We start from the raw sequence: 26,751 nt of genomic DNA, 5'->3' as shown, positions 1-26,751 counted from the left end.
CATATGTGGGGATATTTCGTGTAAATTCATTTATTTCTTGGGGAGTAAACGGTATCCTATGTCTTAAAGTCACCACATCCCCATTTCGTCCTATTTCAGGTACTTCTCTTAGAGGAAACAGGCCTCTAGTTGAATTTTGCACCTGTGGGTCAGTTTGACAAGGACAGGTTTCTCTAGGAGGACAAGATCTCCCTTGCATTGGAATTTGGTTTTCTGTAGGAGAAGGAACATGAGAAGCTGGGATTGCAGGGGAAGGGTTTTGGGGATTAAATTCAGACAAGATTTGCACTACACGAGAGAAGCAGTCTGTTAACTGGGCTATAGGGAAGGTGTTTTCCATCGCTATTTCAGGGAAGGAAATTTCCTCATTCAAAGGTTCAGAAACAGGTCTGTTTCTGGTAGAGTGGTTGTTTGCCAATTGATTCTGTAAGAGACTTTTTAGATCTTCTAATTGGGCTTGCATTTTATCCTCAATTTTTCTTATTTTATCATCTCTAAATATAGTATTGAGGATTACAAAAATGACAGTACCTATTAATATAAAAATTTGGAGGTATCCTTCATTCCTCAATGCCCCTACTTCTTCAGCTGCCATATAATTGTCAAAGAATGTAGTACTCATTTTTATATGTATATTTTGTAATTTCACAAAGCACGTGGGGAGCAGGGCAAAGCAACAAACTTTCCACAGGTTTTTTTTTTTTTTTTGTACAGTAGGTGGCTCCCTAGTCTACAACCCTATACAGGCTAAGGGCCTATTGTATTGTAAATTCTCCTTCTTTTACAAAGTGTGTATAGGGTGGGTCCCAGCAATCTTCTTTAGCCCTCAGGCTAAAACCGCTAGGACCATGTGCTATCTTCCTTGAGCAAAGCCCACTAAATTTTTAAGACTAGAAAGGCCAGGAAACAGAAAAAAATGGGTTTTAAGTTAGCTCCCTAGCTGTATTCAGCTGTTTTTTTTGCCGGCTAGGAGCTCCTAAGAGCTCCTTCTCCTGAGGTTCCTTGTTGCTAATCAGTTGATTAGGTAAGCCTGGCCTGCCTCTCAATCTACTGAGCCACCTCCTTAAAGTAAAAGGAAACGGAAATGAGAGACAAAGAGGAGAAGGAAAAAAAATCCTGTTGACCCCAATTTAACTTAAGGGGTAAAGGGAAAAGAGAAAAGGTGTTTTATACTCACCTGTTCTGGCAGCTGTGTCTTTAAGCCAAGGTATTTGGTAAAAGGACTGACGGAGTGAGTAATAAGTGGGGTGACAGGGCAAGAAAATTCAGGAAATTTATTGAGGTTCTAGAAACCTTCCAAGCACTAAGGCAGGGCCAAGAGCCAAAGGGGGTAGCCGGGGTGGGACTTCTCCCAGATGATTAGTAAGGAGATCAGAAGACTGATATAGTTCTTTTTCCCGTAGTGTAATGTTAGAAAATTTAGGCTTCTGGGAGAGGTTATAATATTGTAATGGCTAAAAATGTGGCTACAGGATTTATGTAATATTGAACAATGGCCGCCAAGGAATTTACTTATGAAATTCCTAAAATGAAACACTCAAGTCAGAATGGAATTTATGGAGGTTTAATCACACTGGAAGTAGAGAAAGGAGAGGGAGAAAAGGAGAGAAGAGAAAGGGGAAAGGGGCTACTCAACCTCTGACCAAGGCAGAGGGAGTTTTAGGCCCAAAGGCCCAGGTGGAAAGAATCAGTCCTTAACTCACGTGACCGATCTGAAGGAAAGCTGTTTGCGGGCGTCCTCCCTCTCCAAGCTCCTAACACCAACCCCCGTCTAGCTCTCTCCACAGGAAGTGAGCGAATTCCAGAGGCTGTTCCCTACCTCACTTCCTGTGTCTCACAAATCCAATGGTTGGCTCTAGCTTGGCTTAGGACAGCCCAGGTGGGCAGTTAGTTATTTCTGATTTGTCATTGACTAGCGCATGTCCGTGTAGTGTGGGTGTGCACAATTTTTGGGTGCTAGACCAAGATGGAGACTTTTAAAATTCAGTGTCCTCTATATATAAGTAATTATTTTCCCACACAAATGAAATGCGTAAATGAAACATAGGCACAAGTACATTGACAAGAAGACTTAAAACAGGATTCACTTGAGGGCAGCTGGGTAGCTTAGTGGATTGAGAGCCAGGCCTAGAGATTGGAGGTCTTAGGTACAAATCTGGCCTCACATACTTCCCAACTGTGTGACCCTGGGCAAGTCACTTGATTGACACTGACACACTATGCTCAGCAAGGAATTCTTCCTTGCTATGGGAGATCCAAGAACTCTGACAAAAAGAATCTGAAAAAGATAGAAAACAACTTTAAAGAGACTGGAGGTGAAAATTTTAAGTCTTTTCAGACTCCATTTTTTAATGAAAGCTCTGTATCTTATTGTATTTTGCTGATTGTCTGCTTTAAAAGTTAATTTGGTTTTAAGTTCATATATTAATGGATTCAGTATTATTCTATTACACTGAATAAGTCTAATCTACTGTGTTTTGATTATTTAACTATTCCCCTGCAACTACTGACCAAAATATTGTAAAATATTATAAAACCCTATAACCAGCTTTTTCTTCCCTTTTGGCTTTGTTAAATTGTCACATAGTTGATGATAGACTCCATCAATGTGATTAACAACCTTTTGAGAATTTAATGATATAAATATCACAAATTGATTTTAAGGGGTCTTTAGACATGATTTTTAGATTTTTTTCAATAACTCTGACTGATCATTTTGCCTGTCTCTGAGTTATTTGTTAGAAGAAGTAAAGGGTCCATTTTAGTAGATAAAGTGAAGCATTATTATAATCCCCACCTCCCACATTTAAAAAAAATGTGAATGGATGCAACATAAAGGAGCTGGAAAGTTGATCCCAGGGCATGGTAGCCCTAGATGGCTCCCAAGAGAGATCATCATTTATTTGTAACTCTTCAACTTACTCTACCCTTCCACCAGAATGATCTAGATTCGTGGTGACATTTTTAGACCCAATATCATCAGTCCATAGTTTTGATCTTTTCTAGACACCTCTGCCACATTTTGGCAATGATGGCAGTAATAGATTTAAAAAAAGTATTTCAGCCAAGATTGAAACATTGCTATACCTGAAAAACTTGTGACAAGTATCCATTAACTTTAAATGTCATACAGTAGACTCATGTGAATCCTAATGATAGTGAGTTTGTTTGCTATTGTCATTAAATGGGATATTATAAAGTTGGGGATTTTGATACTTCATGGATGTGCATTACTTGCTATACTACAGTTCTTTATTAAAAAAACTGTTACTTTATGAATATCATTTGCACTCACACAGAGTGGATCATGGCTAAGTTTGAAGAAGAAATGGATATCATTGGGGGTGGGGGAGTAAGCCTTTGTATTCTACCTTTTCTTAGCTGACCCAGTGTGTCAATGATTGTAATTTATATGTCTTTGATTTTTAAAACTTTTTATTATTGTTTTTGCTTGCATGCACAATATATTATTTCAGTTTTATTTTTTCTCTCCTTTATATTTTTGAAGCCCCAGTGTTGAGCAGATTTTCTTTAACTTTTTTGATTTTGCAGTAATATAAGAATAAAATACATTTGCTATAAAATTTATCCATACTCAAAAAACTTTAGACTATAAAAATGATGCCATTGTTTAAAAAATATGAGACATTGCTTAATAATTCTGTCTCATTCTGGGAGATGGGAATACACAAAAAAGCCATTGCACAGTGACAAAGTAACAGACCACATGCTGCACCAGAAAATCCAGAGTGAACTTTGGGATGTGGTGATTTGAACTGTGTGGGGTTGAATGCATTTTTTTCTATCTATACTCTTATGTTGAAGGGGACTGCCCCCTAACTGGCTTTTTGTCAATGTGCCTAGGAATCATTGGTTTTGTTCTCTTTTCCTTTTATCTCCAAATCATTTTAATTTAAAGTTGGTAATGTTTACAAGAACCATTGGAGATACTAGTCTTCCCCAGATCTCAGGGGGAATGTATAATTGAAAATCTGTTACCCTAAAAAAGATCTACATTTCCCAGGATTCCACTGACTTCCTATTATTACATACTTTCTGAAGACAGGGGATAAATATTGAGTGGGTGGTCCTGCTGGACTCTCTTTGGCATGAGGACAGCAAGACTGGTGGCAGTAAGGCAGGTGTCTGAACTGGCTGATTAGACATGGGCATGTGGTATATATTTTGTATCCCCTTTATTCTTTATTTCTAATGATCATTAATAAACTTCTTAAAATATAACATTTTATTATTGACATTAATTTTAATTTTTACATAGCTATCCATAATTCTCCATCTTGGCTCTTCCAAAGTGTAGGTTTTAATCACTTTTTACAGTTAAAGGAAAATGTCAGGCACAAAATTTTGTAGGAAAACAATTTACTTTTCATTGAAAATTAATGTAAAAGATATTACTATTTCTAGTGAATTACTGGGTACAGAGCAAAATGTCCACAATAAAGATGTATCCATGACAAAATGAAATATTAGAAGAGGAAAAAATGAAGGAATTGGAGATATTTATCCTGGAGAAAAGAAAGCTTAGTGTAACTATGTTCATTGTCTTCATAAATGTTAAGGTTTTTATATAAAAGATGATTTGGGCTTGTTCTGTTTTGCTCTAGCAACAAATTATAGAAAACCCTAATGGTATATTCTTATTCAACAGGGTAAAAACAAAACAAAACAAGCAAACAAACAAAAACCAAGCCTTTCATTCTATCTGTCTTGTCACTAGATTTGTCCTAAAGATACTTTCAATAAAAAAGATTTACATTTATCCCATTGCTTTTATACAGTTTCTAAAAGCAGTTAATTGATCCACCTTTGAAATAATGCAGAGAAAACTATGAGAAAAAATAACAAAATAATGAATCATCTCTGGATAGTTTCAATCTGAAAATTATCAAAAAAATGAGCAATATTAAATTACCTGATTACAAAGTAATATAGTGTTCATAATAAAGATATGTTAGTGACTTCATAGAATGTTAGAAGAGGAAGAGATGAAAGAAATAATATCTATTTTCAAACATTACATAATAACACTGAAAGGAAAAAGAGAAGGTGAATGCTTTAGGAGTTGCTGATAATAATGGTGAAACCTAAGGGTAAAGATTCACAAAGGGTATTAACTGACCGAGTATATGCGTAGAAAATCGCCCTATGTATCTGCCTGTCTGTATCTGGGAAAAGCTTCATCAGATTCCTCAATATATAGTGTTTCATTACATGAAAATGTATAGTTTTAATGCCATTATTCATCTGGTATATTGTCAGTGAAGTTCATTGAAAGATTTCCTAATTCTTAAATCTGATGGATTTTTCTTAGTCCTCTTCCAAAGCCTCTGCCCAATGCTTCCTCCTGAAGAATATCCCTCCCCTTAGAATCTATAACACCATTCTTCTGTTTCTTTTCTGCCTATTTTCACTAATTCTTTAATCAAACACTGTTCTATAGATTCTCAGTTTTCTCATCTGTTAAAAAAAAAAGCTTCACTTTTCTCAAATGTAAAATGGGAAGAAATAACATCTACCTCACAAGATTGTTGAATAAAACAAGATAAGATATGTAAAATGATTTACAAACTGTTCTCTCTTTACATGACATATATAGTGTGATTATTAAAATTTTATTTATTTTTAATTATTTTTATTTTAATAATAAATTTCCACATTTTTTTCTAAGTTATATGATCCAAATTGTCTCTCTCCCTTCTTCCTACCCTCTCCTGCAGATGGCAAGCAATTCAATATGGATTATACATGCATTATCATACAAAAATATTTTCATATTATTCATTTTTCAAGTGAATAATAGTATTAAAAAACCCAAGACATATACAAAATCATCAAGTGATAAATCATATGCTTGCATTTGTAATCCTATCCCAACAGGTCTTTCACTAGAGATGGATAGAATTCTTTTTTCATAAATCAATCAGAATTATTCTGGATAATTGTATTCTGTTTGTACCAAAGTTAATCACATTTGATTGTTCCATAATATTGCTGTTACTGTGTAAAATATTTCCTGGTTGTGCTTATTTAATTCTTCATCAGATTATGTAGGTCTTCCTAGCTGTTATTATTATTATTAACCAATTTATTTGCAACTCTACCCTGAGAATATTTTCCAGTAAGTATTTTGATCTATTTGATAGTATCTTCTTCCTCAAATTATTTTGGAATTATTTCACTTTGTTCATATTTCATCCATACAATAGAAGAATGTAAGATTTTTGAGGGCAAGAACAATAAATTTTTGTTTTTGTATTTCTAGCCTAACAAATTTTCTAGTATACCATCAATCATTAACTAATATTCATTCAAATGAATTGAATGAAATAGAATTGAATAATAAACTATCTTAAGAGACATTATGATATATTTGAAACCATCTTCTTCAGTACATTCCTCTTAAGCACATTCCTCAAAGCTACTTTCACATCTCTGTTTCTCAGACTATAGATGAGTGGGTTCAGCACAGGACTCACAAAAGTATAGAACACAGCTATGATTTTGGATTCCTCAACACTTTTATCAGTAGGTGGTCTCACATACATGCAGAAGAGAGTCCCATAAAACAAAGTAACAGCCATCATGTGAGAGCCACAGGTGGAGAAGGCCTTTCTCCTTCCATCAGCAGAGCGAATGCGAAGAATGGCTGCCAGGATGAAGGCATAGGAGACAAGAATGATGGCCAGAGAGTTGGAGAGGTTGAACCCAGCTGAAATGAACATGGCATGTTCCTTGACATAGGTATCAGAGCAAGACAGCTTGATGAGAGGTGGATCAGCACAGTAGAAGTGGTTGATGACATTAGATCTACAGAAGGACAAGCGGAATGTCAGGATGGACTGCAGAAGACCATCAGAGAAGCCATAGACATAGGGGAAAGTAGCCAGGCAGATGCAGACTCTCCTGGACATCTTCACATTATAGTGTAGTGGGCTGCAAATGGCAACATATCGGTCATAGGCCATGGCAGCCAACATGTAATACTCAGTGAGTAGCAATGCAATGAAAATGTAACACTGAACAAAGCAAGCAGCAAAGGAAATGGTCTTCTTTTCAGATAAGAAATTTGCCAGCATCTTGGGGGTTGCATTAGTAGAATAACACAAGTCAACAAAAGCCAAGTTTGTGAGAAAAAAGTACATGGGGGTATGAAGGCGGGGCTCCAGTTTGATTAACATGATCATTCTAAAGTTACCTAACAGGGTGACAATGTAGATTCCAAGGAAAACCACAAACAGGATATGTTGGAGGTCAGGACGATTCGTGAGTCCAAGGAGAATGAATTCAGTTATTTTGGTGCTCCCATTTTGACTCATCATTTCCCTGGGTCTCTGGAAAGATAGAAGAAATGAATCAAACATGACGTACTATGGCTTTTTCCATTTCACAGAACAATTTCTTCATGACAACCCTAAGAAACAGAGTGTGCTATTATGTCAGTTTTACTGAGAAGCCTGAGACCCATGAGAAATAAATGATCTGCTCAATATGATATAATTAAACCATCTCAAATTGGATGTAGTGTTTTTGCCTCCAAATATAGTAGTAATACATTAAAGTGCATGGTTTGTTTGCTTTTAAAGAAATTTGAACTATTCTCCTGTTTCAGATTTTAATTCCCTAATCCATTAAGTCTTCTCTTCTACATGGAAACACATACACACAACTACATACAAACACATATTAAAAATTCATGAACACTATGAAGTTTTTAGCCAATCTTTCCTCAATTTTAGAGAAAATTTAAAATAAAATACTGATAATCCACTCACTCTTCCTTTAGCAACATAGGTAGATAATTAATCAGCAAGAATTCATTGAGTGTTCATTGTGTCTGACATACATACACCGCAGATGGAGGAACATTGACTGTCCATTATTAGAATCAGAGAATTATAGAATTAGAAATGCTGTTGCTCCCAATCTAAGATGCTAGGGGACAACAAAGACACTTTTATGTCATAGAAGCTGCCTTCATATCTTGTTCTATTTCTAGAGACATGTAATGGTGAAAAATTAATTCAATCCCATTGGACCTCAGTTTCCTAATCTGTTAAAATAAAGTAGTTGGAATAAAACAGGCACCTATATAGCACCTTGGATAGAGTCCTGGGCTTGGAATTCAAAATATTCATCTTTCTTAGTTCAAATCTGGTCTCTTACACTTACTTATTAACTGTGTGACCTTTGGCAAGTTCCTTAACCTTGTTTGCTTCACTTACTCATTTATAAAATGAACTAAAGAAAGAAATGGAAAAATTACTCTAGTGTCTTTGCCAAGAAAATCTCTCATTTTGGTCAAAAGATTTGTACATAAGTGAAAAGAATTGAACACATGAGTTTTAAACAAATGCTGACTGAAGTCTCTTCCAAATCAAAATCTATGATAATACATACCTATAAATCACCTATTATGCACAGTCATCATGATAACCAAAGACATTATAATTGTAGTGGAAAGAATACTGGATCTAGAAGCAGAAAATTTTTATTACAATAATAAATGCAACTTTTATTTAGTCCTCATTATGTGCTAATCGCTGTCCTGAGCATTTTATAATTTTTACCTTTTTTGATTCTCATAACTGTGGTGAGCAAAATTCAACAGGGCTAAGTTTTATCTGAGCAAGATATCAGTTTATTAACAATGACACATATGACTGTTACACTGGTTCATTACAGCCAGCTCATAAAAGCAGTGGCCTTCATGAGAAGGAAAAGTTCATTTCTATTGAGATACATGAAAAGATACGGTAAGAATAGTTGGGAATTTCACAACCATATACAGCTGGGGAAAAGTGGATTGGCATTCAGGTGTGGACAATCATTCTCCTTTCTAATTGAGGAATGTTCATCACTTTATGGGCCTCAACTGACTCTAGTAATCTTGGCTAGAATACCAGAAACACCTAAATCAATGACACCTGATTAATTGTCCCTTAAAGGGAGATCACATTATTCTTAATTTTATAAGGAGAAACCATGGCAAAAGAATGACCTTTTAGATCTCATTTCCAACTTTAACTGTGTATATGTCTCTGTGTGTGTACATGTGTGCGTTTTACACAGGACAAAAGAGATGTCCCAGGGAGAGTTGAAAACTGATGACATCGTTCCACTTCTACCCTACCTTTACCCTACCTTTACCTACCTACATCAGTTCCAACTGGGAAAACCAAAAATGTTTAGCTTAATTGAGAAATGGGGCTCAACAAAATTAGAAAGAATGTTATTTACAGACTAGAATCAATTATTAAATGATATATCTATATATATGATATAGATATCTATATAAATGATATATGATATATACATATCATAATCTTAATTTTCTCATAACAACTCTTTGATATGGGTGCTCTTATCATCCTTATTTTACATTAAAAAAAACTGTGACACAGAGGTTAAGTGACAAGAGTCTCAGACATTAAGGCATCCCTAAGGTAATTTTACTTTAGCCTTCACTCAGTCCTCCATTCTCTCCAAAATTCCATCTGAATATGCCATCCTCCACCATTTGTAATAATTATCAATCAAGAATGCATGCAGTCCACCATTTTATGGATCTGGAAAGGAAATAGTGCTTAGCAGCTGGTAAAAAACTGTCTTCCCCCCACCCAACCTTAATAAGTCTACTTCTTTTTCTTCCCTAAGATTCCCAGTCTTAACAATAAAGAATGCGGGATGTGAGAAGTAATAAACCAAAATAAGGAAATCATCATTACTTAACACAACAGAGACTACCAGCCCTTTCCTGAATTACTCAGTCCAGCATTAATGTGTACAGTCCTTGGTTTCAGACACTTTATCCAAGATTGAATTAGGAAGAGGGTAGAGTCTCTTGTGTGCTTTTATTTTACATAAATCTGCCAAGTTTAGCAAAGTACGAAGAAGAGAGTACTGGGTTTAAAAAGACAATGGCCACATTTGATTGTTCTGTTCTCACTGGCTGACTGTGTGACATAAAGCAATGGAATATCCTCTATTGAACTTACTGAACAGACAGACTCATGAGTAATAAATGATCTGATCAATATTACGTATGGAAACTTTTCTTCATCTACAAAATGAGTAGTTCAGACTATATATCCTGCAACATTTCTTTCATATTTAAATCTATGATTATTTGATCTCCTAGAACAGTATTGGTGGATATTGTTGAGTTCACATGCCGAAACTGCAACTTCAAGCTGCCTGTGAGCCCCCTACATTACCCCAGTGAACTAAAGGAGGAAGTGCTTTCTTTAGGCAGCTGGAAAGGAAGGACATGCAAAAAATGTCCTTGGGCTCTGGGAAGAGGGGGAAATGAACACTAACCTCAGTGTCAGTCCTGCACATGTGCCAATACTTCATCAGATCTATCCTAGAATATCTGCTCTCTTATCTCCAACCATTTGGAGTATCCTTCTCTGTCAAAGACAGGTTTTATACTTTTTCACAACTCTGACAACCATGATTCTACCTTCTCAGGTACCTCCATTTCCTAGTCCATTTGATGGCCTAATTCAAGTCTGATATTCAATACTTTAGATTTTAAATATGCTTAATATTTTAAATCCTTCCTGTGATACTCAATCCCTTGGTATATATATATATATATATACTGCAGGTTTTTAGAAAGATGACTTAGTATTTAAAATAAAATACTTGAATATTATTCAATTGAGAGGTTATGGAGAGTGTAAGCAGTTTATAGCAGACACATTAGCAATAATAATTATCTTGGGATTATGGCATTACAACTCACTACTAGAGTATAGAAGCCTATTAAGTCAACAAAGTAATTTTTCCCATTTCAGTGTTTGTGACCCTTTTCTAATGAATAGAGATATCAGCCTAGAGATAGCAGCCATATCCATTCATTTCCACTGCTGCAGCCTTCAAACTTCTCTTCAGGAACCTCTCCTCTCTATTAGCACCCAACTGCTGCCTCAGAGGCATGTAAACAGGACAGTCAGCTGAGATCCAATTGGGAAGTGCATGATTCTCTGAGTAGCCCAACCTACCTGAGCAAGGGAAAACTCTTCTTAGAGATAGCTGAGTTCTTCTGGGCAAATCTGGGTGGGTCGTTTAAACCATTAAAGCAATTTGAGGCTCTTCTCCCTGAAGAATTTCTCTAATCCAGTCCAAAGAAACAAAAGTCATTTGGGGAAATGTCTCCAGAGGAATATCATAATTGGTGAAATCATGTTCTCTGTAAACATGGATTTGGATTGTACTATTCCATGCCATTTAATTATTTATTTAACTTCAAATGGGTCTGTATGAAAAATTTTGTGATGTTCTCCATGACCTCATAGCTGAAATATCTCTTCTGATTGCATCATGGATCTTATTTCAAACAGATCACTTTCAAGAAACAGGTCCTGAGGTAGAGCAATCTTAGAAACAGAATGACTTTTAGACATAACAGGCTTTATCTCATAATGAGTTGGTTAATCTGAGGTCCTGCAAAAAAGAAGTTACTCAACCAAAATGACACAGTGGGTTAGTGTCAAAGTTTTGATTAGAACACAAGGATTCAGGATCTTAAGACATATATGTTTCCACTACACTATCAATTGTAATCCAATATGCAACTCAATAATTCAAGGAATAATTGTTTATTTTGAAGATTTCCTGGATCATTTTATCTTCCAATATTCCTTCTCACTGAGTACATCTCTTCTAAGCATTTTGTGCATATATCAACTCCTCATATAATTTACAAAGGTTGTTTTTTCATTGTTTTATTTTTTAGGAGAAGATACCCCTTTTACTATGGGGATTTTTAACCCTCCATTTCTTTTGTTAATTTACATTTTTTTTTGTTCAATAGTTCTGTCATTTCTGATTATTCATGACCCCAAGGACTATTCTCCACTGTATTCCAAAGTCAGTCCATACTGCAATTTGTCACTTCCATAACACTACCTATCCATCTCAATTTCTGCCATCCCCTTTTCCTTTTGTTATCAATCTTTCCCAATATCAAGCATTTGCTAAGCAAGTTAAGTCTTCTCATTATATGGACAAAATATTTAAGCTTCACCTTTGCTATTGGATCTTCCAAAAAACAGTTTTAATTAACTACTTTAAATACTGACTGGTTTGAGCTTTTTGTTCTCTAAGGGACTCTCAACAATCTTCTTTACCTACACAATTAGAAAATATTGATTTCACAGTTCTCAGGTTTTCTTAAAGTCCATCTCTCACAGTCATATGTTGCTATTAGAAGAACCAATGCTTTGACTATATGAACCTTTTTTGGGAACGTAATAACTCTGCTTTTTAATATGCCATCTAGATTTGTTCCTTCCAAGAAACAAGTGTCTTTTAATTTCATGGTTTCAGTTAAGTGATTGTTGGGCCCAAGAATAAAAAATCTGATGCCACTTCTGTTTTTCTCCTTCTATTCGCCAGAAAATACTGTGAGTATTTGTTAAGATATAAGTGTTATATCTATCTATCTATCTATCTATCTATCTATCTATCTATCTATCTATCTGTCTGTCTGTCTGTGTCTATCTATCTATTTATCTATCTATCTCTTCATTACTTCTTTCACTCTCATCAAAGACTCCTTAATTCATCTTCACTTTCTGCAATCAGATTGATATTATTGCATATCTGATATTATTTATATTTCTCCTAGTACCTAGTAACCTTCATTCTACTTTTAGATTCATTCAGAGTAGCAATTTCTCATGATGTGCTTTGCATATAAATTAAAGTGACCTTAAAATAGTTAACTAATTAATCTGTTATTAGAATAACAAATATTTATAATATTTTAACATTAATTTAAATCAACCAAAATGGAATTTGAAGGGAGGAAGAGAGGCCAATCTGGTTACTTGTATCAGTGGACAGATTGCTGAGCCTGGAGTTAGGAAGACAACCTCTTCTTAAATCTAAATCTGGCAACAGACCCTTATTAAGCTGTGTGATGATACCTGACAAGTCATTGAAAATGTTTGCCCCTGTTTTCTCATCTGCAAAATAAGATGGAGAAGGAAATGGCCTCATACATGACTGAAAACTACTGAATCACTATACCCAAAGCAAACTACTGGCTCTAGTATCTTTCTTTTTCATTACTAGAGTCTCCAAATTTAGCTTGGTTGAACACACAGTGTCTCTCCTGACCCAGACACAAAACTTTGCCAGTCATGTAAAAATTACAAGTCTGTGTCCCTGTGGAATGCCTTCAAAAAATCCAAGGTTATTGCAGCATGATAGAGTGTCATCAATTTATCTGTTTCTTAATTTATGAAAGGAGGAGACCCTTGAGGGAATACATTCAATGGACCAGTGAGACACAAAGCTGCTATCATCTATCAAAAGAAGCATAGAATAAGCCAACACTGAGATAATATGTCTATGTTGACAAAGTCTTCTTTATTCTTTGTCTTTTTTAAACCTTTACTTTTTGTCTTAGAAACCATATTAAATTTTGATTCCAAGGCAGAAAAGTAGTAGTGTGGACTAGGCAATTTCAGTTAAGTGAATTTCCCAGTCACATAGATATAAAGTGTCAGAAGCCAGATTTGAACCAAATTCTTCTTAACTTCAGGCCTGGAACTCTATCAACAATGCTGCAAGAACTCCCTAAGAAAAAATCCCCAGGTCCAGATGGATTCACAAATGAATTCTATCAAACATTCACAGAACAACTAATCCTAATATTATACAAACTATTTGACAGATTAAGCAAAGAAGGAGTTCTACCAAATTCATTTTACAACACAAACATGGTACTGATCCCAAAGCCAGACAGGTGAAAAACAGAGAAAGAAAACTATAGACCAATCTCCCTAATGAATATAGATGCAAAAATCTTAAATAGGATACTAGCAAAAAGACTCCAGCAAGTGATCACAAGGGTTATTCACGGTGACTAGATAGGATTCATACCAGGAATGCAAGGATGATTCAATATTAGGAAAACCATCCACATAATTGACCATATTAACAAGCAAATTGACAAAAATCACATGATTATCTCAATAGATGCAGAAAAAGCCTTTGATAAAATACAACACCCATTCCTATTGAAAACACTAAAAAGGACAGTAATAGGCAGACCTTTCCTAAAAATAATAAACAGTATATATCTAAAAGCATGAGCAAACATCATCTGCAATGGGGATAAACTAAAAGCCTTACCAATAAGATCAGGAGTTAAACAAGGATGTCCATTATCACCTCTATTATTTAACATTGTACTAGAAACACTAGCAGTAGAAATTAGAGGAGAAAAAGAAATTGAAAATATTAGAGATGGCAATGAGGAGACCAAGCTATTACTCTTTGTGGATGATATGATGGTTTACTTAAAAAATCCTAGAGAACCAACCAAAAATCTAGTAGAAAAAATCAACAATTTTACAAAGTTGCAGGATACAAAATAAAAATGCATAAGTCATAAGCATTTCTATGTATTTCCAAACCATTTCAGCAGCAAGAATTAGAAAGAGAAATTCAATTTAAAATCACCCTAGACAAAATAAAATACTTAGTAATCTATCTCCTGAGACAAACACAGGAACTATATGAACACAACTACAAAATACTCTCCACAGGATTAAAATTAGATCTAAACAATTGAAAAAACATTGATTGCTTATGGGTGGGACAAACTAAGATAATAAAAATAACAATCCTACCCAAGTTAATCTACTTATTTAGTGCCATACCCATTGAACTACCAAAAAACTTTATTACTGAATTAGAAAAAAACATAACAAAGTTCATTTGGAAGAACAAATGATCCAGGATATCCAGGGAAATCAAGGAAAAAATAATGCAAAGGAAGGAGGCCTTGCAGTCCCAGATCTCAAACTATACTATAAAGCAATGGTTATCAAAACAATTAGGTACTGGCTAAGAGACAGAAAAGAGGATCAATGGAAAAGACTTGGGGTAAATGACCTCAGCAAGACAGTCTATGTTAAACCCAAAGATCCCAGTTTTTAGGACCAAAATCCACTTTTTGATAAAAACTGCTGGGAAAATTGGAAGACAGTGTGGGAGAGATTAGATTTGGATCAACATCTCACACCCTACACCAAGATAAACTCAGAATGGGTGAATGACATGAATATAAAGAAGGAAACTATAAGCAAATTAGGTGAACATGGAATAGTATACTTGTCAGATCTTTGGAAAATAAAAGAATTTAAAACCAAGCAAGACCTAAAAAAAACCCACAAAATGTAAAATCAATAATTTTGATTATATCAAATTAAAGTATTTTGTACAAACAAAACTGATGCATCCAAAATTAGAAGGGAAGCAACCAATTAGGAAACAATCTTCATTACAAAAACCACTGACAAAAGTCTAATTACTAAAATTTATAAACAGCTAAACCAGTTGTACAAAAATTCATTCTCCAATTGAAAAATGGGCAAGGAACATGAATAGGAAATTTTCAGTTAAAAAAATCAAAATTATTAATAAGCACATGAAAAAGTGTTCTAAATCTCTTATAATCAGAGAAATGCAAATCAAAATAATTCTACGGTATCACCTCATACCCAGCAGATTGTCGAACATGACAGCAAAGGAAAGTAATGAATGCTGGAGATGATGTGGCAAAATTGGGATATTAATTCATTGCTGGTAGAGTTGTGAATTGATCTAACCATTCTGAGGACAATTTGGAACTATGTCAAAAGGGTGATAAAAGACTGTCTGCCCTTTGATCTAGCCATAGCACTGCTGGGTTTGAACCCCAAAGAGATAATAAGGAAAAAGACTTGTACAAGAACATTCATAGCTGCGCTCTTTGTGGTGACCCTGTTACAAGGGAATCACTTTAAAAGACTGATATATATTAATTTAAGGTCGCCAAGGAATCAGCTATGTAATTCCTAAATGAAAAACTCAAGTCAGCCGTCAGCCTTTTTTGGAGTTTAATTACAATAGGAGCAAGAAAGGAATTAGATATATATAGAGAGAGAAAGGGGAGAGAAGGGAATAGGGCTTAAATACCCCTTCTGTTTAGGCTGGGCCAAAAGGCCCAAGCCCTTAGATAGCTGGGGCAAAGAAAAGAGATCAGTCCCTATTACTCACGTGTCCAAAATGGAGAAACAGTCTCAGAGGCCCCCACCTTCAGCTTCCTTCAGAGCAAGCTTCCTCAGAGCCCAGGAACCACACTGACCCAAAAACTCAACCCCTCCAGTCTCCAGACCCTCCTATCTTTAAGGACACCATCCAAGTTGCCTCCCCTCAGTCCTCACATCTACCAATCACTCTTCATCAATTTCCCTGTCAATGGAGGCTCTCGCTTAACCCAGGACCGCCCAGAGGTTTCTGGCTTTTGCACATGTCTGTTGAAGGTCATATTTTTCAAATGATTAAATCTTTACTCCTTTGTTACAGCCCTTTCTAAATCCTGTTAACTTGAGTATGGTAGAGATTGGAATAATTAAATTTTGATCTAGGCTGCAGCCCTTACTCAATCCTATTAGGACTGAATAGGGTGGAGATTTATTCCAAGTATCTCCATTGTATCAATTCTAAAATCAATCAAGACTCAAAGAAATTCCTGTTCTATGCTTAAGCATAGGTCAAAGTCCTTTCCATTGTTCAGCAAAGGGTTTTTGTCCTAAAGTAATCTTAAGAAGGGAAGAGAAGGAACCTCCCATGCCAATGGGGTTCCCATTCCAATAGACTATCAGTAAGAAATTTTCCAAGTATGAAATATCCCAATGGTGAAATTTCCAACATTTATAAGTCTAAGGAATTTTGAGGTTTACAACCCAAAACTGGAAAATGAGGGGATGCCCATCAATTGGGGAATGCTGAACAAATTATGGTATATGGTAGTGATGGAATACTATTGTGCTAAAAGGAATAAAAAGTAAAGGAATTCCATGGGGACTGGAACAACTTCCAGGAATTGATACAGAGTGAGAGGAGCAGAACCAGGAAAACATTGTACACAAGAACTGATACACAGTGGTACAATCGAATGTAATGGACTTCTCCATTAGTGGCAATGCAATGACCCTGAACAACCTGGAGGGACCTTTGAGAAAAACCACTATCCACATCCAGAGGAAACACTGTGGGAGTAAAAACACAAAAGAAAAACAAATGCTTGAATATATGGGTTGAAGGGATATGGTTGGGGATGTAGACTCTAAATAAATATCCTAGTGTAAACAACAACATGGAAATAGGTTCTGATCAAGGACACAAGTAATATCCAAAGAAATTGCCCATTGGCTGGTGGAAGAGTGGGTGGAGGGAAGGGAGGGAATTAATGTGATTATTTTAACCAAGGAATAATGTTCTAAATTGACTAAATAAACTTATTAAAATGGGAAAAAATAAAAATAAAATAAAATGTATAAACAACAACAAAAACAATGCTATAGAGCCTCCCCTCTTTGTTCTTTATCCATTTAAATCTTGCAAAATGATTCTCAGCTGAATGTAATATGCAAACACACACAAATACACACACACACACACACACACACACTCAAACTCATGCACACATAGGAAGAAAAGGCACCAACCAAGAATGGATATGGCTAGCCTCTTTAATGCTCCTCCCCAAGCCTAGCTGTGCTAGTCTTAATTCAGATTGACTGCACAGGGACTTTCAGCCCCTTCTTAGTCCTGGATTCCAAAAAAAGAACATCCCACTTGTTATTCTTATTCCACTAAGTCCCTTTCCCAATCCCTTATCATTTGAAGGACTCTTACCTTACTTTGGACAACAAGAGTTGGTTCTTCCAAGTGCCAGGAGTCACCACATAATTTTTAGAATGGTATCATGGTGCCTGTACAACATTTCTTTGCATGGTAGACAAGAAGAGGGAGGATACTATACATTGCCTCAGAAAGATATGGTTGAGAGTTTCAGAAGTAATATTTTTTTTGCTTTTAAACCAAAAGTTGCTTTGGGGGGGGTGCCCAAAAGAGGTACAGAATAATATTAAATTTCATATATATGTGTATTCACATGAATATATTATTCATATTTACATATATTCTAAATATATATATACATTTTCATACTTCTATATTTATACACACATACCTATATTATGTATGTATACACTGAGTATATATACACATATATTATTCACACATTAAGTATTGGCTCCATGACAGAAGATTAGTAAGGACTAGGTTATTAGTTATTGGTTATAGGTGAAGTGACATCTAGAGTCCTACAGCTAGGAATTGTCTGAGGCCTGATTTGAATCCACTCTCTCCTGTCTCCAGGCCTGATTCTCTATCTGCTTAGGCACTTAACTGCCCCAGGAATTTATATTTTAATCACAGTTTGGAGATAAGGAAACTATATGCCCAACATTTTCTGGCAAAACAATTAAAAACGAATGTTAAAAATACCACTCCTCATTACAAATAGTACAGAATAATATTCTATTCATAATAAGGATATGGCAATCACAATAGAGAATATGAAAAGAGGATGAGTTAAAAGAGTTGGAGATGTTCATCCTGGAGAAGATTAAGTGTTGCTAAGATCATTATCTCCTGTTCTATAAAGATTTTCATATAAATTATCTTTGTGGCTTGTTCTGTTTTGCCCTTGAAGAAAGAATTAAGAGCAAAGTGTAGAAGGTGACAATAGATAGATCTGTATTCAAGATGTGGTATGTGTCATCCCTGTGGTCTCTCTTTTTACTAGATCTGTCCCAAAGGTGCATTCGATGAATCAAAAGAAGGCCAGCATACATGCAACTACTTTTATACAATTTCAAAAAGCAGTTAATTGACCTATATATTAATGCACAGAAAATTTAGAAAAAAGAACAATAGCAGGAGAATGACTTGTCCGTGGATGGCTTCAATCCGATAATTATCAAAATATGTGGAATTAATAAGATGTTATTAATGATCCAATGACCATTCTGTGTGGTCTGAGTCCACATCCAGCTTCAGACATTCTAAGATACAGTGCTCCATGACATGAAATCCCATAATTTTAGTGCATTATTTCACTGTTGATTTTCTTTCATGGAATTCATGGAATGATCTCCTAATTTCCAAATCTCATCAGGATTTTAGAACTCTCTGCACTTTCCAAAAGCCTTTGCCAGTAACTTTACAAGGGTGCTGACTCTTTTGCTCAATTATAACACAATCTCACTGTTTTTATGTTGGCTTATTTTTCATCTTAAACTACTTCTTTTGCCTCAATGAAACTCAGTTTTCCAAAATCTAAAAGGAAAAAATAATATATTTCCCATTGCCCAAGATTGTTGTAAATGTCAAATGAGGCTACATGCATATGTGTATATAAATACATTTCTTTACTAAAATTAAAGTGAAATAATGTTTATTATTATTGTTAATAAATTTAAATCTACTCACTTGCAATCTTATTTTTCTTCATAGTTCATCTCAGGTGATCCTTGACGTCTGTTTCCATGTCTCTCTCTTTTTTTTTAATTAATTTTTTTATTTGAGCATTTCCAAACTTTATTCACTGGATACAAAGATCATTTTCTTTTCCTCCCCTCCCCCCCACCTCTCCCATAGCTGACACGCGATTCCACTGGGTATCACATGTGTTCTTGATTCGAACTTATTTCCATGTTGTGATATTTGCATTAGAGTGTTCATTTAGAGTCTCTCCTCAGTCATATCCCCTCAACCCCTGTAGTCAAGCAGTTGCTTTTCCTCGGTGTTTCTACTCCCACAGTTTGTCCCCTGCTTGTGGCTAGTGTTTTTCTCCTAGATCCCTGCAGGTTGTTCAGGGACATTGCATTGACCCTAATGGAGAAGTCCATTACCTTCGATTGTACCACAGTGTGTCAGTCTCTGTGTACAATGTTTTCCTGGTTCTGCTCCTCTCGCTCTGCATCACTTCCTGGAGGTTGTTCCAGTCTCCATGGAATTCCTCTACTTTATTATTCCTTTGAGTACAATAGTATTCCATCACCAACATATACCACAATTGGTTCAGCCATTCCCCAATTGAAGGGCATCCCCTCATTTTCCAATTTTTGGCCACCACAAAGAGCACAGCTATGAATATTCTTGTACATGTATTTTTTCTTATTATCTCTTTGGGGTACAAACCCAGCAGTGCTATGACTGGATCAAAGGGCAGACAGTCTTTTATCGCCCTTTGGGCATAGTTCCAAATTGCCCTCCAGAATGGTTGGATCAGTTCACAGCTCCACCAACAATGAATTAATGTCCCCACTTTGCCACATCCCCTCCAGCATTCATTACTTTCCTTTGCTGTCATGTTAGCCAATCTGCTAGGTGTGAGGTGATACCTCAGAGTTGTTTTGATTTGCATCTCTCTGATTATAAGAGATGTAGAGCACTTTTTCATGTGCTTATTAATAGTTTTGATTTCTTTGGATGAGAACTGCCTGTTCATGTCCCTTGCCCATTTGTCAATTGGAGAATGGCTTCATTTTTTGTACAATTGATTTAGCTCTTTGTAAATTTGAGTAATTAAACCTTTGTCAGAGGTTTTTATGAAGATTATTTCCCAATTTGTTCCATGTCTCTCTTTAATATTGTGTCCTTCCTCAAATAACCTTGTAGGTAATTATCATTGCTTATGTGTCATCACTACACAAATAGAAGGTAAGTTATTTAAGAAGTATTGCAATTTTGTTTTGTTTTTGTAACTCTAGATTCACATGGTTTCTTGTTTATTTAAATTTTTTCCATGTTTACCTTTTTTCCCTCCCCTTTCCTGAATCCAACAAGCACTTCCACTTGGTTATACAAATGTAATCACTTATACCTATTTACATATTATTCATTTTTACAATACAGCAGTCTTTTAAAATCAAAACCCCAAATCTTATATCCATGTAAAAATAAGTCATTTGTTTTTTTTTTTCTATGTTTCTACTCCCACAGTTCTTTCTCTCGATGTGGATAGCATTCTTTTTCATAAGTCCCTTGGGATTGTCTTGTATTAGCAAACTCTATTACATTGTATTGTTCCACAATGTTTCACTTTCTGTGTATAATGTTCTCTTGTTTCTACTCATTTCATTCTACATCAGTTCCTGGAGATTCTTCCAGTTTCCATGGAATTCCTCCAGTTCATTATTCCTTTGAGCACAATAGTAGTCCACCACCAGCATAAACAATAATTTCTTCAGCCATTCCCCAATTGAAGGGTATCCCCTTATTTTCCAATTTTTGGCCACCACAAAGAACGCAGCTATGAATATTCTTGTACAAGTCTTTTTTCTTATTATCTCTTTGGAGTACAAACCAAGCAGTGCTATGGCTGGATCAAAGGGCAGAGAGACTTTTAGCACCCTTTGGGCATAGTTCCAAATTGCCCTCCAGAATAGTTGGATCAATTCACAACTCCACCAGCAATGTATTAGTGTCCCAATTTTGCCACATTCCTTCTAACATTTATCACTTTCCTTTGTACAGCTAGCATTTCTAGTACAGTGTTAAATAATAGTGGTAATAATGAACATCCTTGCTTCATTCCTCATCTTATTGGGAAGGCTCATAAATTATTCCAATTTTAGATAATGCTTGTTGATGGTTTAAAATAAATACTATTTATTATTTTGAAGAAATGTCCTTCTAGTCCTATATTTTCTAGTGTTTTTAATAAGAATTGTTGCTGTATTTTGTCAAAAGCTTTTTCTGCATCTATTGAGATAATCATGTGATTTCTGTTGGTTTGATTATTGATATGATAAATTATGTGGATGGTTTTCCTAATGTTAAACCAGCCTTGCATTCCTGGTATAAATCTCACCTGGCAATAGTGGATAATCCTTATGATAATTGGCTTTAATCTCTTTGCTAGTATTTTATTTAAGATTTTTGCATCTATATTCATTAAGGAGATTGGTCTAGTTTTCTTTCTCTGTTTTTGACCTTCCTGCTTTGGGAAAAAATATCAAATTAATGATCACATGGTTTCTAGTATACAGTAGGATGCTAATAAACATTTGTTTCAATGAATTAAGTAGAATCAAATTCAATGCTAATCTAAAGAGAAAGAGACAATCTAAGGTTCTCTATCTACCCCTCAGAGTGTGACCTTGAACTTGTCATTCAGTCTCTGATGCTCATTTTCCTTAACATCAAAACAAGAGACAGGAGGCATTGTATCCCAAGCCATTAGCACAATGTCTGGCACATGGTGGACACTTACTAAATGCTGGCTGTCTGACCATCTGGGTAATTCATAGAACTGAAACAAAATAAGTGTTCTACACACATAATAGCTAAATAAATTTGAACTGTTTTACTAAAAAAGAGAGACAATGCAAGGCTGTTCTATTGTATATTATAGAATATTACAAAGTATGACTTATGGTAATACATGGCATAATAGATTTTATTCAACAAATGTATTAGAAAGAAGCTGCATCACTCATATAGGGAAAACAAGAAAATCATCACTGCAAAGACTAAGTGGTATATTTATATTTGTGACATGTTGAAAGCCTAGAAGAAGGTATCAGAGCCATTGTTTCTCTTCAAATGTAAAATCTTGGGGAAACTAAGTGTTTCAGTGAATTGAGAGTCAGGCCCAGAGATGGGATGTCCTGGGTTCAAATGTGGTCTCTGACACTTCCTAACTTTGTGACCCTGGGCAAGTCATTTTATCCCCCATTGCCTAGCCCTTATCACTCTTCTGCCTTGGAACCAATACACAGTATTGATTCTAAGGTGAAAGAGAAGAGTTTTAAAAAGTAGAGCATGTAAATTCTTTGGTTACATTACCTTTCTTCATTGTATCCTCATAGAGGAGACTAAGTATCTTGGGCAAATGTCTCCAGAGACTAACAATGCCTCAAAAAAAAAATAGGAACTTAAATGATATTTTATCACCTAGACATAATTCAATTCATGGAAGAAAATGAAAGAATCACAGAGGATGAAAAGTTATGGATTAGCCTTAATTTGAAATCTTAGAAGGAATATCTAAATTAATAGAACTGTAGACCCAATGAAATATAAGGAATACTTACTCCCATTTATTTAATCCTTGAACTTTTACCAAGGTCTTTTTTGCGATAAAAGCTGTGTGAGTATTTCAAAATGTTTTCAATGTCCAGAGAACAATTCACCCAATCTAGGGTTTCTAACATTTGTTTAGTATTTGTAACATTCTTGGATATGCTACCATCTTTTCCTTATTTCCTTTACAACAACTTCTAAACTTACATTCATAAATACTACATTAACATCCTACTATTTCATAAAAGATGCATAAAAAGGTCACAGAGATGGAAAACTTATTTTGAATATGCAAACTAACTATGCTTTTAAAATGGAAAAAAATACATTTGAGCAAGGGTAAATTATCCTCTGAGATACTAAGGGAATGCTCGATGACTCTCTTTGTATGAACTTTTTAGGCAATTAGAAGCCCTTCTTTTTAAAATGTTTTCTAATCCATTCCAATGAAGACTCACTCAGCCACTTGGGCAAATGTCTCCAGAGAGAAATGATAATTTCAGAATCATCATTGGATTAGATTTGTGACACAATGAATTTTCATTTTGTATATTTGTTTAATTTCAATTATGTTTGTTTCAAACATTTTGTTTGTTTCAATTAGCATCATCATGTTCTGAATTATTCTTTCAAGTGGCATCATAGATCATCCTTTAAATGAAACAGATTATTATCACAGAACCAGTGCTCAGTCACATAGAATGATGCCATGTCAAATGTGGAAAGGACTTTCAATTCCATTCCATTAAAATTGATATTTGTTAAGCACTACATAAAGCCACAGGAAGACAAAAATGAAATAATCTCTCTTCTGAAGAAATTTATATTCTACTATGAAGGAAACATGAGAATATATACTCAAAGATATGTATATAAATATTAATATATGTGTGTATTTTACATATGAATGGGTATATAAGTATAAGAAAGACATTTTAGTTTTATGTACATATAAATTGATTTATATACATCTATTTATAGTTGTATATATAGATCTATTTATAGAAGTATTTATACATCCAATTATATGTATATAAAGCTAAAATATAGTTATATACATATGGATATGTATAAAATAATGGGTATGTACATAAATATGTAGGTGTACATGCGTATGTACCTGTATTAATATTTGTTTGTATATGTACATGTATATTTCCTTTCCATCCATTCCAATCTTCCTCTACAATGCCCTCATTCTTCATCCTGAAGCTTCATCTCTACTCTACAATGAAGATATTGAGATAATTTGTACTCCTGTGGCCTTTCCCTCTGATTGGATGATTAACCAGGCCAGGCATTATTCTTTTTATCTTTCTTTTAATTATTGTATCTCTCTATTTAAATGTAAACTCCTTGAGGCCAAGGATTATATATATTTTTCCACTCGTATTTGTATTCATATAGCTTTGTAAAACTTGGTTGATTGGATGACCTAAATGGTTGATTTACTATAAAAATACATGCAAAGTAAATTGTTTTAGAGGGAAGGAACATTGCATTTAGAAGAATCAAAAAGACCTTCTGGAGGAGCTAATACCTAAACTGACCTTGGAAGTCACCTAAGGGTCCTTGAAAGATAGAGACTAACAGAGATCACATGCCTGACATGAGGGTGTCTCCTCTGAGGAGATAAAACATAGCATGAAATGAACAGCAAGAAGACTAGTTTGACAGGATCATAGAATATGTCAAGGGGAATGCTATAATCTAAGTGTGGAAAACCGAAAGGGAGAAAATGTTAAGTTTTTAAATTACAAAGAGAGAAGTTCATATTGCATTTTGAAATAATGAGGAGCCTTAAGATTTTATAAGTAATACAGTGTCGTAGTAAGGCTCTTGGTTTTTTTTTTTTTTTGGAATATTTCTAATGCACTCAAATATATGAAAAGGCTCTGGGTTTGGACTTTTCTCTACTAGGATCTCCCTCAGAAACTATTTTTTTTCAATTGATTTTTTTCCAGTTTCCTTACTAATTATTGAAAATATAATGAGAAATAAATTTAAAATGTACAAAAAATATAGAGGTTTTGCAACAATTTAATTCTTGTGGCATTTAACCCTTATCTCATGTAGAAACTAAGAATTTGGCACACTCAATATATTAGTTATCCAAAATATCAAAGGACAGGGATATTTGACAGAGATAAAGAGGGCCTATGATATACTTGAGACCATTTTCTTCAGTGCATTCCTCCTAAGCACATTCCTCAAAGCCACTTTCACATCTCTGTTTCTCAGACTATAGATTAGTGGGTTTAGCACAGGACTCACAAAAGTATAGAACACAGCTATGATTTTAGATTCCTCTACATTTTTATCAGTGGGTGGTCTCAAATACATGCAGAAGAGAGTTCCATAAAATAAAGTGACAGCCATCATGTGAGAACCACAGGTAGAAAAGGCCTTCCATCTTCCCTCAGCAGAGTGGATACGAAGAATGGCTGCCAAGATGAAGGCATAGGAGATGAGAATTATGGAAAGTGAGTTGGAGAGGTTGAAAGCAGCTGAAATGAGCATGGCATATTCTTTGATATAGGTATCAGAGCAAGACAGCTTGATGAGAGGTGGATCAGCACAGTAGAAGTGGTTGATGACATTAGATCTACAGAAGGACAAGCGGAATGTCAGGATGGACTGCAGAAGACCATCAGAGAAGCCATAGACATAGGGGAAAGTAGCCAGGCAGATGCAGACTCTCCTGGACATCTTCACATTATAGTGTAGTGGGCTGCAAATGGCTACATATCGGTCATAGGCCATGGCAGCCAACATGTAAAACTCAGTGAGCAGTAATGCAATGAAAATGTAACACTGAACAAAGCAAGCAGCAAAGGAAATTGTCTTCCTTTCAGATAAAAAGTTTTCCAGCAACTTGGGGGTTGCATTAGTAGAATAACACAAGTCAACAAAAGCCAAGTTTGTGAGAAAAAAGTACATGGGGGTATGAAGGCGGGGCTCCAGTTTGATTAACATGATCATTCCAATGTTACCTAACAGGGTGACAATGTAGATCCCAAGGAAAACCACAAACAGGATATGTTGGAGGTCAGGACGATTCGTGAGTCCAAGGAGAATGAATTCTGTTATTCTGGTGCTTCCATTTTGGTTTAGCATTTCTCTGGGTCTTTGTGGTCTTCTGACACCATTGGAAACAAAGGAGAAATTACTCAAAATCATATAATACAGAATATTTCCTTATGACAACACCAAGAAGTAGGGAAAACATTTGCTTTTGTTGCCAGTTTTACTGAGAAAGAAACTGAGGTTCATGAGAAATAAATTATCTGCCCACTATGATCTACTAAATAAATGTATCTGGAATTTATATCAGGATTTTACCTTCAATAGAAAATGAATCCTCTAAAGTACACCACTTTTCTTTTTGAAGAAATTTATACATGTTTCTTGTGTTTCAAATTGCTATTCTCTAATTCTATAGACTTTCTCTTCTAAACACACACAAACACAAAATGATGAATCTTAATATTTTGCTCTTGAGCAGAAAAATGTTGAATGGCTTTGAGAGTTTTTATTGGAGGATTTCAATGTGATGAATAACTGGAATCATTGTTCTTAGTTATTCAAGACTTGAATGCAAATGGGTTTTATATATATATATATATATATATATATATATATATATATATATATATATATATATGTACAGACATCCATATAGTCCAAGACTGGAGAGATTTCATCTGGTCATAAGTTATTTGGAATATTGTGTTTATTTTTGTGAACCATCTTTTAACAAGAAGACAGTAACTAGATTTATTTTTT

General features: G+C 35.0%; 1 protein-coding gene across 1 annotated transcript; it reads right to left on the bottom strand.

The window, feature by feature from the left end:
* Window positions 1–6,380: 6,380 nt before the first annotated feature.
* On the bottom strand, window positions 6,381–26,082 carry LOC100024304 (olfactory receptor 5M11). Its single transcript, XM_001375571.4, has 2 exons — window positions 25,484–26,082; window positions 6,381–7,332 (listed from the first exon to the last, which is right to left on the bottom strand). The coding sequence occupies exons 1-2, from the start codon at window positions 26,080–26,082 to the stop codon at window positions 6,381–6,383; spliced, it is 1,551 nt and encodes a 516-aa protein (XP_001375608.4).
* Between the last annotated feature and the right edge of the window lie 669 nt (window positions 26,083–26,751).

Source organism: Monodelphis domestica, chromosome 6 (assembly GCF_027887165.1).
Source record: "Monodelphis domestica isolate mMonDom1 chromosome 6, mMonDom1.pri, whole genome shotgun sequence".
Classification (NCBI taxonomy): Eukaryota; Metazoa; Chordata; class Mammalia; order Didelphimorphia; family Didelphidae; genus Monodelphis; species Monodelphis domestica.
Note: the sequence above shows the minus strand (reverse complement) of the source record. Positions and strands in the feature narration are given on the sequence as shown.

What these genes read in the sequence shown, in the direction of transcription:
- LOC100024304 (XM_001375571.4), bottom strand. Translation starts at nt 26,082, where the DNA reads ATGCTAAACCAAAATGGAAGCACCAGAATAACAGAATTCATTCTCCTT. An exon ending in TATATCAAAGAATATGCCAT is followed by an intron (nt 7,333 to 25,483) that starts GCTCATTTCAGC and finishes GGAAATGATGAG; the next exon opens with TCAAAATGGGAGCACCAAAA.